Source organism: Eubalaena glacialis, chromosome 3 (genome assembly GCF_028564815.1).
Source record: "Eubalaena glacialis isolate mEubGla1 chromosome 3, mEubGla1.1.hap2.+ XY, whole genome shotgun sequence".
NCBI classification, from domain to species: domain Eukaryota; kingdom Metazoa; phylum Chordata; class Mammalia; order Artiodactyla; family Balaenidae; genus Eubalaena; species Eubalaena glacialis.
Genome location: NC_083718.1, coordinates 17,027,034 through 17,042,648, shown reverse-complemented (window position 1 = coordinate 17,042,648; position 15,615 = coordinate 17,027,034). Strand labels below are relative to the sequence as shown.

The 15,615-nt window shown below is 37.4% G+C and overlaps 1 protein-coding gene across 2 annotated transcripts in view; it reads right to left on the bottom strand.

The window, feature by feature from the left end:
• Positions 1–2,419: 2,419 nt before the first annotated feature.
• SPATA17 (spermatogenesis associated 17) overlaps positions 2,420–15,615 on the bottom strand; it is a 204,505-nt gene continuing 191,309 nt past the window's right edge. For both annotated transcript variants that reach the window (XM_061185311.1, XM_061185313.1), the window contains 2 exons: positions 6,137–6,219; positions 2,420–2,740 (listed from right to left, as the gene is read on the bottom strand). In XM_061185311.1, coding sequence (XP_061041294.1) covers positions 6,139–6,219 — 81 coding nt within the window. In that variant the 3' untranslated portion in view covers positions 2,420–2,740; positions 6,137–6,138. The remainder of the gene's footprint in view (positions 2,741–6,136; positions 6,220–15,615) is intronic.

The following is a 15,615-nucleotide window of genomic DNA, read 5'->3' as shown; positions in this document are numbered from 1 at the left end:
TAACAACATTTATCCAACAGGTATTTTATTCGGTACTTGGTGTTCTGCCTGATGTTGGATAGAGGGCATTTATCAAGAGAGGCAGTATTTGCCCTCAGAGAAATTAGAGACCAGCAGGAAAGAAAGGCATTACCTGATTAACTACACGAAAGTTGATGAATATCTTGATTTCAGAAGTACTGGAGGGTCCAGTTCTGAATACTCTCAAGGTATATGCCTTTAAACATCCACAGTGCTCTTGATGTTTTAATGGTCAATATTCATACAGAATTAGCTCATATTGGGAATGTAGGAAAGAAATTGTATATAAGTTGATGTAGTTAAGTAGTTTTCCAGAAGCAACAGACTGCTTTCCCCATTATATTATCTACTAAGAGTCCATATTTCATTCTTCTTTCTCCTCAATGCAAAGGCATTTTTGGCTCTTCTGGATACCCTCTATAGTTATCAGGAACTTATGTGTGTGCCGGGGTGGGGGGAGGAGCAGGGAGTGTGGTGGTGAAAAACAAATACATTACACGGATTGGCTACAGAGCACCTGACTCATGCACGAGTTTGGGTAACAGTGAGAAAGATAAAACTGGCATTCTGAATCATGAAATACTTTGCAGTTCTCAAGAATATATCCAGAGCAGGAATTATTTTTCTTGGGTGTAGTGATATAACATGAGAGAGAGAGAAAGGGAGGAGAGAGAGGAAGGTAGGTCACTACATGTGAACCTTGCAGACTGGGGCAGGCCAATTCACAATTTTCTGTCACTCACAGTTTTGTTTCTGAATTTCCAGGACAGGAAACTTTGGAGCACTAAGACTATGCAATAGCTCATAATCTAATGCTGAAAGTTATTTTAAAAGAATGAATTCCCAAAATATTGTGAGTCCTAGCAGCAGCATTAGAATAAGATTCCAGTCTCCTAAGATTATTATTAGAAAAGAACAGGAATTATTGATTCCCTTACTATAAAGTAATACATCCTATGAAAGAAGAAAAAAATAATCGGGGAAGAGCAAAACTTGGCTTAGTAGAGTAAGAACCCGTCATAATAAGAGGCCGAGCTATAGACTCCCCACTCAGAAAAAACATCATCTTGGGTTTTTGTTTTTGTTTTTCATCAGTTGTTTCCAGAGTAAATGAAGTTTGAGAGTTGAATTGTCCATTTTGTCATCTGGTATAGACGCAATGCATAACGTTTCAAAGGACCCTGATCTGCTCTAAATCTAGCTACTTCCACTCACCTCCTTACACTTTACAAGATAAAGTAATTCATAACTTTTTTCTGTTATTTTGTATAACACCCAATAATATTTTCCCATTCTATTTCTATTCTCCTATCCCCAAATGGCAGCAAATTCCTCCTTGCAATAAATGTTGTCTTATTTTTTTTAAAAAGTCTTTATTACTTATTTGAATTTTCTACAAACCTATACTTACTATAATTCCCAACATATTCACCAACTTGAATGAATGTTATTGAATGAATGCTCTAAATGAATGTGAACTGTTTTTTAAAAAATAGCATTAAAGATGTTTTTAAAAATGAATCTTTTCATATAAAGCTTCACAAATCATAACCTCTCACATAATACCTCATTATACCAAAGAGTTTAAAAAAATCTAGCTTAGACTATCATAATAAGAAGGGCAAGGTTACAGACGGAATCACTGACTTGTCATGTAGCTTTGAAGTGGGCAATGTTCAGACTCTTTCTAATTCCAGTAATTGTCTTACAAGTTCATGCTAAGGTCAGAATTAACAAATACTCACCCAGCATCTTCAAAACACCTAATAGATTGTGAATTGTTATTAAAGATTCAAAGGGCTAGGAGGCATACTCTAAAATTTCATAATCTAATCAGTCAGACACTTGTTTTTCAATCAGAAACCACTTACTAAGTGAATACAATGAGCTGGATAGACCCTGCAAGCAGAGGACGTCTTTGCAGTAGAGACCTGCAAATGTCTTCTCCGCCTGAGGGTGTCTATGTTCCTGCTGCCACACTCACCGGGGTCTGTGTCTCTGTGTCTCAAGTTCAACATCCCGAGGGGGTTCGAACTGGTCTGACAAGTCACTGTTTCCCTCAGAGCAGAGCTTTCATACCATACCACTTTACCCCATTCATTCTTCAAACCATTCATCACTCATTCTTCATGCTAGCTGCCCTTCACTTGGGCTCCCAACACTGGTGTGACTAGGAGGACAGGGTCAGAATATGGCCACTTCAGTGGAACCATCTGTGGCACTTCTGGTCACCAGTGGCCGTGGCTGTGACAGACGTTCTCAGAGGTAAAAGACCCACTGTTCATACACACACACACACCATATATATATATATATATATTTTTTTTCACACTGTAATTAATTCATGAGTAGTCAGCTGTAAAATATTAGTTTATTGAATCATAATAAGTACGGTTTAAGTGTATTTTCTGTAGGCTCCTCATTTGTATTTTCCTTTTAGAACTGTAGAGTTTTTAATGAACCAGGGATGGTTCCAGTTTCTTCTTTGGACAGATGGGTGGAGGGGGAGGAGAGAGAGATAGAGAGAGAAGGGAGGAGGGAGAGAGAACGAGAGAGAGAGAGAGAGAGAGAGAGAGAATAGGAAATACTTCAAATGTTGAGAGACTTGTGTCAAGGTTGTTCAGCAGCCATCAAAGTAGAATCCAGGATTCCAGGCAGTGGGGTCTTCTATTCAACACACTTCACACCATAACCTCATTTTTACATTTTGTCTCGTTTTCTAAAATCAAAACAGTAAAATGAAAGGAGAAAAAGAACCCGATAACATGAGTTCTCAAATTCTCTAAATATTCCTCACTTAGAGTTAAGCTCAGTTAAGAGTCTAGGATGCTACACCCCTGATTTGACTCATTTCTATCCCTGCTGGAATTACCCTTTTCTCTGATCTCTGTCTACACTGCTGCAGGTCCTGGTCAACAACATTGCTGGTGTGTGCCACTAGACACACAGAGTGTTCAGCCAGCCTGCCTCAGTCATAAGGGAACACAGCAGAATGTCTTCCTAGAGGCAAGTGGGTTGTTATATCATCTTTAGTCAAAGGATAAAGATACTAAAGATATTTTGCTTTCTGTTTTGTTTCTTGCTAATTCACTATGACTAAACTGAAAAGGGTTATAAATTCACATAGTGCCAAACTGAATAACAAGGTGTAGTAATTTTTCTTGTTGAATTAAAAATGTAACCCTAACAGGCACATATGTAGCTTCTATGCCTGATTATTACTCTCCCCTCATGTATCTTCCTTTTCCTCACACAGCGGCTGAGACCATATTTCCTCTGGAAAAAGACAATGGAATTTCACCCCTTTCCCAATTCAGGTACTAACCAAACTTATTTTTCATTTTTATTTTTTTTCTCGGCTACTTGAGTCATGCCTATGCCAAATTCCTATGAAAAGGGGAAGCAAGTACATTATTTTTCATGCATAACAAATAATTCCATTAAAACTAATCATATATGGCCTCAAAACTGAACCACTTTTTAGCAGAATGATAGCCTGGGCCAAAGCCCATCGCAAAGAAGAATGTGAAAAAAGTGAGAAGCACATAATGCAAGAAAACTCACACTGATGTTGGACTAACCAATCATTTCATCTTATGGTGCTAATTTTTCTCCATTCTAATCTTTAAAGAGACTCTTCGGTCTGGAAAGATGAATGGAGCTGAAAAGATGGCAGCACAAGCTGACGGGATATAACATCTTCTGATTTAAACAAAGGTGCCTTTGGGAAACTATCAAAGGTTACAAAAATGAGTAGTTATACAGAAAAATTAAAGAAATTAAAAGGAATCATATTATCCTAGTCAGGGAGTAGATTTTAAAATATGTGTATGTTTAAAATCTAATTCACGCTGTGCAATTTCAGTGGCTGAAGTCTTAGTGCATTAATCAAAATGGGTAGGTGTGGGCTCTGCTTATCCTAAACTCAGACATGCTAAAGGAAAGAAAGATTAATCTGATAAAGGTATCACTATTTCTAATCGGACTGACGGGCAAGTGTAGCGTGGGTGTACGAGGCAATGTCGGGTGAATTATAGCGAAGTGATGAACTACCTTGAAGATGAAGCAATCAAATAGATAGCTCTAAAAATTACCACGGCATCTTTATTAAACACTTTGGTGCAAGTGTTCCTGTCTCGGCCTTCTTTACAAAGAGCAGAAGTACTGTGTTGTATTTGGTGAAATTAAATCTTAATAGGAGAGCATCAGCTAAGGCTGCTACCCTTCACTTACCAAAATTAAGCGCTAGATATGAATTTCCTTTCTAAGAGGAGGAGATGACATTTTGATAACACTTTCAATTCACAAAATAGTTAAACATCCAAGAGAAGAGTTAGCAAACAGTTTTTAAAAATGTCTCTCACATATTTGTATCTGTGCATTGTGCACTCTTTTTAATGAAAAGTAATGTGAAACATTTGTTACTCATCCTTGTCTTTCTTATAAATAATTTAGCAAGTCATTATTTTGTCTTCAGAAAAAAAGATAATTGTCTCTGAATTATTATGATTGAATTGAATAAAGTCAAGATGTTTTTGTAATTGGTAGAGAAGAGCAAGTAGTTCCTATTGTTTAACAATTTGCTTTTGTCTGATTAGATAAAAATTTCAAAAAGTGAGACCATAAAGAAATATCCCCCCAAAATGTACCCCTAATTTCGCTATCAAGAGATAACTACCAGTAACATTTTTGCATTATACGAATGTATACATACATATGTAATACATAAATAAGCACATACAAGTGTGTTTTTTATACATACTTACACATTATATATATGTGTGTGTACACATACACACATGCACATATATACATGTTTTTGAATGGAATCAGAGTACATAGTTTCCTTTGAATCCAGCTTTCTTTTCTTAGAAATATATTGGAGGCATTTTTTCAAATTAATAGGTAAAGATCTATGTTAACATTTTTAATGTCTTCATAGCATTGCATTTCATGTGTCTTAGCATTTATTTAACTTAACATATACTAATGAGTATTAAAGTTGTTTTCAACCTCTGGCCATTATGAACAGGATGTATCTTTGAATTAAAATCTGAAATCATACACAAATATGAAAAATTTTATTTAGACTACTTCATGCTGTGAGTCACAAATACTAGATAAATGCTCCAATGGGTAATGGTACTTATTTTATAAACCTTTGAAACTGTAATTCCACTCAGCATTATATGTATGTTTCTCCATTAACTCGGAGTATTTCGTATTTCCCCTCATATATTCCTTTGGAGGAGTTAAAAGATGGTCATTTCTATCTACATTTAACATACTGACTTCCAGCTGGAGCATCCAAAGTTATGAATGTGGGAGAGGCAATACTAACTAAATCTAAGGAACATAGTTGCTTGCATCTACTTTGTGTTCTTTCCAACGGACCAGAGCTTTCCCTGGTTCTTGGTGTGGGAGGAACCCTGGGGAATTAACTAGCCTGATTTCTCATTCCTGCTTCTTTTCCTTCAACTGTAGTGATCTTTTCTGTCTTCATTCAATATTTCCTTTAAATTTGGCTGATGTCAGAATACCTCCTATTAGTCTCCCTTTGATTGTAATCACTTCTCTACTCTAAAACACCTTAGCAATTAAATATAGCATTCATTGAGAGTTTATTTTGTGATCTGTTCTTCTCTAGTCTGTAAACTTTGGTCATCAGAGACCCAAGATGCTATTTATTTGGAATCTACTAAAGGCACCTTGCACTTTAAATAACACACATATTGAATATAGTATTTTAAACTATACTGTATCTATACAGTAATGAGAAATATTTTAGCTTTTGGACACCATCAATACTTTCTCATTATATTATGTAAAACTATTTATTTACTGTATTAATTAATTTAAAGAGAAAGGGTACTTCAGGTAGTTTTCAGTTCTACTTTGAGTTCATTTTGGAGCAGAGATTTGAAATACAAAATCCATGATTTTTGAATGTCGAAAACCATTAGACTAGAGTGAAAGAAATATATGGAGTTGTATTATGTATAAATATTATTATAGCATTTTTTTTAAATGCTTGATAGTTAAATCAATCTCATTTGATTTTTTATGTTATTTACTATAGCATTTTTTTGAAGTACCTTTTAGCAAAAATGCATACCTTTATACAATTTGTCCAGCTTTTGAATACAATTTTCCATACTTTGAGAAGAGATCAAATGATGGCAATACAGTTTGGAAATCCTAGGAGGAAAAAGATCAACAATTACCAAAGAGGTCATGCTGATTTCTTATGTTATTTTGGTTATAATTTAAATTATATTAAATTGCTAGATGGATATCATTTAACTGCACTTCAAATTTCCCATCATGCCCTCAAATAAAACAAAATTAGCAGGTAAGATTTATCAGTTGAAAGCCAGATATATGGACACTTTCTTAAACACATAGTTTTTACGAGTTGTGGATGGCAGCCTGGAGAAGCTCTGAGCAACACAATGACATAGCCACCTGTCTTCACAGAGCTCACAATCTACATGTTTCTCCTTGATCTTGATGAGGGTGCATTTGGCTCCTTTTCTGACACGATTTTTCTTCTACATTTCCCCTCACTGAATCGTCTCTAGCAACACATCTGCTTACTTAACACGCTGCCTCTCAGTCTTTATACTTAGAGATGCCTCCACCTAGACAGCTTTGTCTCCAGTTATTCCCATGGTTCATTCCTTCCCTTCGTCACATCCCTGTTCAAAGAGACCCTCCCTCACTACCTGCACATAAAATAGTACCCCTGAAACTTTCTATCATTTTAAACGGCTCTATTTTCTTCATAGCAATTACCATTCTTTGATACTATATATTTATTTTGTGTCCCACATGAGATGGTAAGCTTCATACGGGTAGGTACCTTGTTTTGTGCAAAATAATATTTGTTGACTAAATGAATGAAAAAGGAAAGGTGTTATACCCAAATAATCATAATAGAAGGCCACCTGTGGTAAGTATCACAGAAGTGATTCAAACAAATGCTGAAGAAGTTCAGAAGGAAGAGAGGACAAATCATTTATTGTTGAGTAACCAAAGAAGCAGCATTTGATTGAGGATAGAAACGAATGCTTTTCATGCATGTGAAACAGGCAAAGTCGTTAAAGAGGTAAAGTACTAAATCGACAGTAGATACTGTAAATAAATGGTCAGACTATATAAAAGCATATGTTTCTCCTTTGTAAAGCAGGCTTATCCTCAATGGAAATTATTTTGGACAATTGTATTTTTCTTAAGAAAACCTTGGAAGGAAGGACCTCTGCCCAGGGTCAACCTCTTTAGAGGGTTCCTACCTTACAAACACACAGAAAATAAATGTATTAAAGAACATGCAGGAACCTCTGTCACTAGGGATCTGGCTCTCCACTCCGGTACAACAGAACCCCAACCCTAAATATCTGCTTTTATGAATAAGCCCAGGGCTTAATAACAAGCCTATTCAGGCCCCAGGGAAAAGCCCCACATCTGTTGCTTTGTGTTTATGAAACAAAAGTGACAAAGCCCAAGTGACATGAAGGATAAGAGGTTGTAACAGACACTGCTTTCGAGCACGAAAAGAATTTGTGCGATAAAAATGCTTAGAAAAAAAAAATGCTTAGATAAAAGACAAATTAATTAATTCGAATAAAATCCTTCCTTTTGGATAGCATGAATGCAATAGAACTTTAGATAATGAAGTATTATTTTCTTGTGGTGCTGAAATCCATATTCTGGCTTTCTTTTTATTTGAAATTGTGATTCTAGGGGTACTCAGGAATCAACATAATGTTTGCAAGAGTGGCGCATGACATATCGGGAATATTTTGCAATAGTAAGTAATTCATATTACTCTTAAACTTGAATGTATGAAGTTAGGCATATGTGAGAAGCATGATAGTGATTTTTTAATGTTGGCACTTGATGAACCCTGAAGACTAGAACTATGGATGGTTTAAGTTTTATAAATATATATGTGTAACAATAATCTAGGTTTCAAAAAAGTAAATGAAAAGGTTTGTTTTGTGCAAATGATCTTAAACTTTTGATATTTTTAACTACTTTTTTTTAATTTTACTATAATAAATCATTTTGGATATTTAAAAAAATTTATTTCTAATTTTTTCCTCTTTTAAAAAAATGAAGTATAGTTGATTTGCAATATTATATTAGTTTCAGGTGTACAGCATAGTGATTCAGTATTTTTACAGACTATACTCCATTAAAATTTATTATAAGATAATGGCTATAATTCCCTGTGCTATACAATAGATCCTTGTTGTTTATCTATTTTATACATAGTGGTTAGTAACTCTTAGTCCCATACCCCTAATTTGCCCCTCCCTCCTTCCTTCTCCCCTTTGGTAACCAGTAGTTTGTTTTCTATATCTGTAAGTCTGTTTCTGTTTTGCATATACATATGTTTGTATTATTTTTGGATTCTGCATATAAATGATACAATGTAGCGTTTGTCTTTCTCTGTCTGATACACGTTAGAAATTCAGCTCTACATGAAATGAGGAACATTAGAGAAGAAATAAATGAAGGTAAAGATCTTAATTTATCTTACAGATAACAGTCTTGTTCAAAATAATAATAACAACAATGTAATCAGTGATTATAGCTTATGGATAAGGTAAATAAATGACAGCAATATTATATGGGATGGAAGGGAGGAGTTGGGAATAATCTGTTATAAGGTAGTTGAACTACCCATGAAACAATATAGTGTTATTTGAAAGTGGACTTGGATTAGTCAAAACACACAAACAGATTAAAAGTAAAGGCATGGAGAAAGATATACTATCTAACATTAAGCAAAAGAAAGTTGGAGTAGCTACATTAATTTCAGACAAAACAGACTTCAGAGTAAGGAAAATAATCTGGAATAAAGATGGGCATTACATGATAAAGGGGTCAATTCTCAAAGAAGACATAACTGTCCTTAATGTGTATGTACCTAACAACAGAGCACCAAAACACATGAAGTAAAAACTAACAGAACTGCAAGGAGAGGTAGACAAATTCACTATTGTAATTGGAGGCTTCAATATCCCTTTGTAAGTTACTGATAGATCTGGCAGGCAAAATGTCAGTAAGGATACAGTTGAACTGAACAGCACTATCACTCAACTGGATCTAATTGACATTTATAGACTACTTCATCCAACAATAACCACACACTCTTCTCAAGCTCACATGGAATATTCACCAAGATAGACCACATTCTGAGCCATAAAGTATACCTTAACAACTTCAAAAGAGTAGACATCATACAAAGTATGTGTTTAGACCACAATGGAATTAAACTAAAAAGTAATAACAAAAAGATAGTTTAAAATTCCTGAAATATTTGGAGATTAAACAATACCCTACTAAATAATACATAGTCAAAGAAGAAGGCATCAAGAAAAAAAAATTTTGAACTAAATGAAAACTAAAATACAACTTGGCAAAATTTGTGGGATGCAGCAAAAGCAGTGCCTACAGGGAAATTTATAGCATTGAATGCATATAGTAGAAAAGAAGAAAGATCTACAATCACTAATCTAAGCTTCCACTTTAGGTAACTAGAAAAAGAGCAGATTAAATCCAAAATATGCCAAAGAAAATAAAATCAGAGTAGAAATTGAAAACAGGAAATCAATAGAAAAAAAAAAATCAACAAAACCAAAAGCTGGTTCTTTGAAAAGATCGATAAAATTGATAAACACCTAACCAGACTAAGAAAAAAGAAAGAAGATACACATTACAAATATCAGAAATGAAAGATGGAGCATCACTACTGATCCCATGGACATTAAAAGAATAATAAAGGAATTTTTTGAACAACTCTGTTCATAAATTTGATAACTTAGGTGAAATGGACTAATTTCTTGGAAGTCACAATCTATCAAAACTCGAACAAGGAGAAATAATCTAAATATGCCTATAACTATTTTAAAAATTGAATAAGTAATTAGTAACCTTCCAAAACAGGCCCAGATGATTTCACTGGTGAATTATACCAAAAAAGGAAGAAATGATACCAATTCTGTATAATTTATTCCAGAAAACAGATGTACAGGAAGCACTTCCTGACTCTTTCTGTTTCATTATCTATAAAATGGAGATATCTTACAGGGTTGGTGTGAGGATTAAACAGGATAAAACATGTTAGCACTAGCTTTTTCCTCCATCTTTCCTTCAAGGGTAAAAATCTATTCATAGTCTATCCAAAATGTGCTTTTAAAAGTTAAAGTAGGGCTTCCCTGGTGGTGCAGTGGTTGAGAATCTGCCTGCCAATGCAGGGGACACGGGTTCGAGCCCTGGTCTGGGAAGATCCCACATGCCGCGGAGCGACTAGGTCCGTGAGCCACAATTGCTGAGCCTGCGCGTCTGGAGCCTGTGCTCTGCAACAAGAGAGGCCGCGATAGTGAGAGGCCCCGCGCACCGCGATGAAGAGTGGCCTCCACTTGCCGCAACTAGAGAAAGCCCTCACACAGAAACGAAGACCCAACACAGCCATAAATAAATAAATAAATAAATAAATAATTCCCATTAAAAAAAAAAAAAGTTAAATTAAATTCCATTGACACATATGAGAGACTGATTATGGTGCAATAATGTAGTGAAACAGGACTGAAAGGATCTTGATTGTATCCTCGATCAGTAAAAATATTTTAAGCATCCTCAATATATTTTTGGTTATCTGCTTGTAATTCTATATGTGTAACACTGTGATAGTAAAATATAATGTTAAATGATATACAAATGAGGTAAAAATAAATAGAAATTATAATATTTTCTTCCTGCATTCCTTTGGATCTTCTTGTGTACTTAGTTTTGGGCTCCTCTAATATAATGAATGAAGCAACAATTAATTCTGTGTTATACTTTAACCTGTGCATTCCACTAACATTTGAGCATCTATAGTGTGTCAGCACTATGCTAGATAGCTTCCAACTAATGGTAACCAAAACTTAGCTGTGTCTTCCCAGGATCCCTCACAGGCTAGTGGAAGAGTCAGAAAATAGGCATTTATAGTTGTGTAGATAAGCAAGGACTGACTCTTCAAGTACCTATACTCTACATCCCCTGATAGAAAATCTTTCACAAATCCTTTATCACTCTTATTTTATTTAAAAGCCCATTTTCTTACTTGGCCCTAGCCAACCAATAACTGTTACCTCTGGTATAGGAAGAGGTGAACACACCATTAAGACAGCTTTGGTTTTGGAAAAAATCTGGTGCTGGTTCTCATTTGTTTATAATATTCCTTGGCCACCATGTTATGGGAAAAAACAGGCCACCATGTTATGGGAAGCTATTTATGAGCTCAAGAAAACCACCTGCAGGACACTTGTACATTGTCACTTTTGAAATGGGGGGGTGGGGGACAGCTTTTCTGAAAAATAATCTCATCAAGAAAAAACACTGGGGATGTAATTCTAAATGCTGCCATAGCCCTTGCGTGCCAGAGCAGACAGCTTTTGCTATTAGCTTTTGACCAGCCAAACACAAATAATCCACTGCCAAAATGAGCTCCTTGGGACAATTTAGGACTCTTTGGAAGTGAATGGCTCTTTGAGCTGGAATGCAGCCCAGGTCCATTTTCAAACCCAAGTCAAAATGACAAAGAGCAAATTTCCTGGGCCACTCACCCCCTAAGTGTAGGATTACTTTAGGTTGGCAGCTGCACTGTTTATCTAGTTATTTAAGGCTTTTCATCAGATACTCATGACCAGCTTCAATGTTAGTAAGCAGGATGGAGCTGATACACTATAGTGGACAAATCCTCCAAGATTAGAAGGACAAGATGGAAATGAAAGGTTATGCACATATTGTTCAGCTTAAAATATTTTTTATATAATCAGCTCTAAGCTGATTAAGTACAGGAAAATATTTCCTGAATGAGACCATAGTTAAGTCTGGCTAGCGCTTGGGATTTTCCATAATCTATAAACAACAGTTTATAGGCAGTTTTAAAAGATCACCTGGCATTATTCCTGCATGATCCAACTTTGCTTTCATTGCATGTAGAAAATTCTGTGATGGAAAGATCATTTCCACTGTTTCGACAAAAGAACATACACGCAATGGCTAAGAGCTGTAGGACTTTTTCTCTTCTTTCTGTTCACTGTGAGTTTTCAGGAAAACATTCTAAAGCATTCTCTATTATTTGTGTTCTTCTCTAGATTTAGGATTTACTATGTATTCTTTCAATTAAACTATTTGTATATGTTTCTGAAGAAACAACTTTTAGTTGACGTTGAGTTGACAATTCAGTGTCAGTCTGAACCTAGAAAGGAAACCAAGTTCATTTGTATATTAAATTATGCTCAGAGTCTCACTAAGGGTATTTGCAACGGTGGTTTGAAAACTTTATGACTTCTGTTCTGAGGCAGGATTGCATTGGAGCCAAGCTGATTGGGTGCTTGTTTCCTCACTTGAAAGACAGAGATGAGAGAGACCTTCAAGATGGCGGAGGAGTAAGAAGTGGAGATCACCTTACTCCTCACAAATACATCAAAAATACATCTACACATGGAAAAACTCCTACAGAACACCTACTGAACGCTGGCAGAAGACCTCAGACTTCCCAAAAGGCAAGAAAATCCCCACGTACCTGGGTAGGGCAAAAGAAAAAAGAAAAAACAGAGACAAAAGAATAGGGACAGGATCTGCACCTCTGGGAGGCAGCTGTGAAGGAGGAAAGGTTTCCACCCACTAGGAAGCCCCTTCACTGGCGGAGATGGGGGGTGGGCGGGGGGGAAGCTTCGGAGCCACGGAGGAGAGCGCAGCAATTGGGGTGCAGAGGGCAAAGCGGAGAGATTCCCGCACAGAGGATCGGTGCCGACCAGCACTCACCAGCCAGAGAGGCTTGTCTGCTCACCCGCCAGGGCGGGCGGGGGCTGGGAGCTGAGGCTCGGGCTTCGGAGGTCAGATCCCAGGGAGAGGATTGGGGTTGTCTGCGTGAACACAGACTGAAGGGGGCTAGTGTGTCATAGCTAGCCGGGAGGGAGTCCAGGAAAAAGTCTGGACCTGCCGAAGAGACAAGAGACCATTGTTTCTGGGGTGCGAGGAGAGGGGATTCAGAGCACTGCCTAAATGAGCTCCAGAGACGGGCGTGAGCCGTGGCTCAGCGCGGACACCAGAGATGGGCATGAAATGCTAAGGCCGCTGCTGCCGCCACCAAGAAGCCTGTGTGCAAGCACAGGTCACTATCCACACCTCCGCTCCTGGGAGCCTGTGCAGCCCACCACTGCCAGGGTCCCGTGATCCAGGGACAACTCCCCTCGGAGAACACACAGCGGCCTCAGGCTGTTGCAATGTCATGCTGGCCTCCGCCTCCGCAGGCTCGCCCCGCATTCCATACCCCTCCCTCCCCTTGGCCTGAGTGAGCCAGAACCCCCTAATCAGCTGCTGCTTTAACCCCGTCCTGTCTGAGAGAAGAACAGACACCTGAGGGTGACATACGTGCAGAGACAGGGCCAAATCCAAAGCTGAACCCCAGGAGCTGTGTGAGCAAAGAAGAGAAAGGGAAATTTCTCCATGCAGCCTCAGAAGCAGCAGATTAAATCCCCACAATCAACTTGATGTACCTGCATCTGTGGAATACTTGAATAGACAACAAATCATCCCAAAATTGAGGTGGTGGACTTTGGGAGCAAGTGCAGCCTTGAGATTTGCTGTCTGCAACTGACTAGTTTCTGATTTTTATGTTTATCTTAGTACAGTTTTAGCACTTGTTATCATTGGTGGATTTGTTTATTGATTTGGTTGCTCTCTTCTCTTTTTTTATTACTTTTTAAATTTTTTTATTTTAATAATTAAAAACATTTTTTGCTTTAATGACTTTATTTATTTTATTATTATCTTTTCTTTCTTTCTTTCTTTTTCTCCCTTTTCTTCTGAGCCATGTGGCTGACAGGGTCTTGGTGCTCCAGCTGGGTGTCAGGCCTGAGCCTCTGAGGTAGGAGAGCTGAGTTCAGGACATTGGACCACCAGAGACCTCCTGGCCTCACGTAACATCAATCAGCGAGAGCTCTACCAAAGATCTCTGTCTCAATGCTAAGACCCAGCTCCGCTCAACGACCAGCAAGCTCCAGGGCTAGACACCCCATGCCAAACAACTAGCATGATGGAAACACAACCCCACCCATTAGCAGAGAGGCTGCTTAAAATCATAGTAAATTCACAGACACCCCAAAACACACCACAGGACGCGGTCCTGCCCACCAGAAAGACAAGATCCAGCTTTATCCACCAGAACACAGGCACCAGTCCCCTCTACCAGAAAGCCTACAAAACCCACTGAGCCAACTTTAGCCACTGGGGGCAGACACCAAAAACAACAGGAACTACGAACCTGCAGCCTGCGAAAAGGAGACCCCAAACACAGTAAGTAAAGCAAAATGAGAAAAAAGAGAAATACGCAGATGAAGGAGCAAAGTAAAAACCCACCAGACCAAAGAAATGAAGAGGAAATAGGCAGTCTACCTGAAAAAGAATTCAGAGTAATGATAGTAAAGATGATCCAAAATCTTGGAAATAGAATGGAGAAAATACAAGAGACGTTTAACAAGGACGTAGAACAACTAAAGAGCAAACAATGATGAACAACACAATAAATGAAATTAAAAATTCTCTAGAAGGAATCGATAGAAGAATAAGTGAGGCAGAAGAACGGATAAGTGACCTGGAAGATAAAATAGTGGAAATAACTACCACAGAGGAGAATAAAGAGAAAAGAATGAAAAGAATTGGGGACAGTCTCAGAGACCTCTGGGACAACATTAAACGCACCAACATTCGAATTATAGGGGTCCCAGAAAAGAAGAGAAAAAGAAAGGGACTGAGAAAATATTTGAAGAGATTATAGTTGAAAACTTCCCTAATATGGGAAAGGAAATAGTCAATCAAGTCCAGGAAGTGCAGAGAGGCCCATACAGGATAAATCCAAGGAGAAACACACCAAGACACATATTAATCAAACTCTCAAAAATTAAATACAAAGAAAAATATTAAAAGCAGCAAGGGAAAAGCAACAAATAACATACAACGGAATCCCCATAAGGTAACAGCTGATCGTTCAGCAGAAACTCTGCAAGCCAGAAGGGATGGCAGGACATATTTAAAGTGATGAAAGGGAAGAACCTACAACCAAGATTACTCTACCTAGCAAGGACCTCATTCAGATTCGACAGAGAAATTAAAACCTTTACAGACAAGCAAAAGCTAAGAGAATTCAGCACCACCAAACCAGCTCTACAACAAATGCTAAAGGAACTTCTCTAGGCAGGAAACACAAGAGAAGGAAAAGACCTACAATAAAAAACCCAAAACAACTAAGAAATTGGTAATAGGAACATACATATCAATAACTACCTTAAATGTAAATGGATTAAATGTTCCAACCAAAAGACATAGACTGACTGAATGGATACAAAAACAAGACCAGTAAATAAGCTGTCTACAAGAGACCCACTTCAGACCTAGGGACACATACAGAATGAAAGTGAGGGGAGGGAAAAAGATATTGCGTGCAAATGGAAATAAAAAAAAGCTGGAGAAGCAATTCTCATATCAGACCAAATAGACTTTAAAATAAAGACTATTACAAGAGACAAAGAGGGA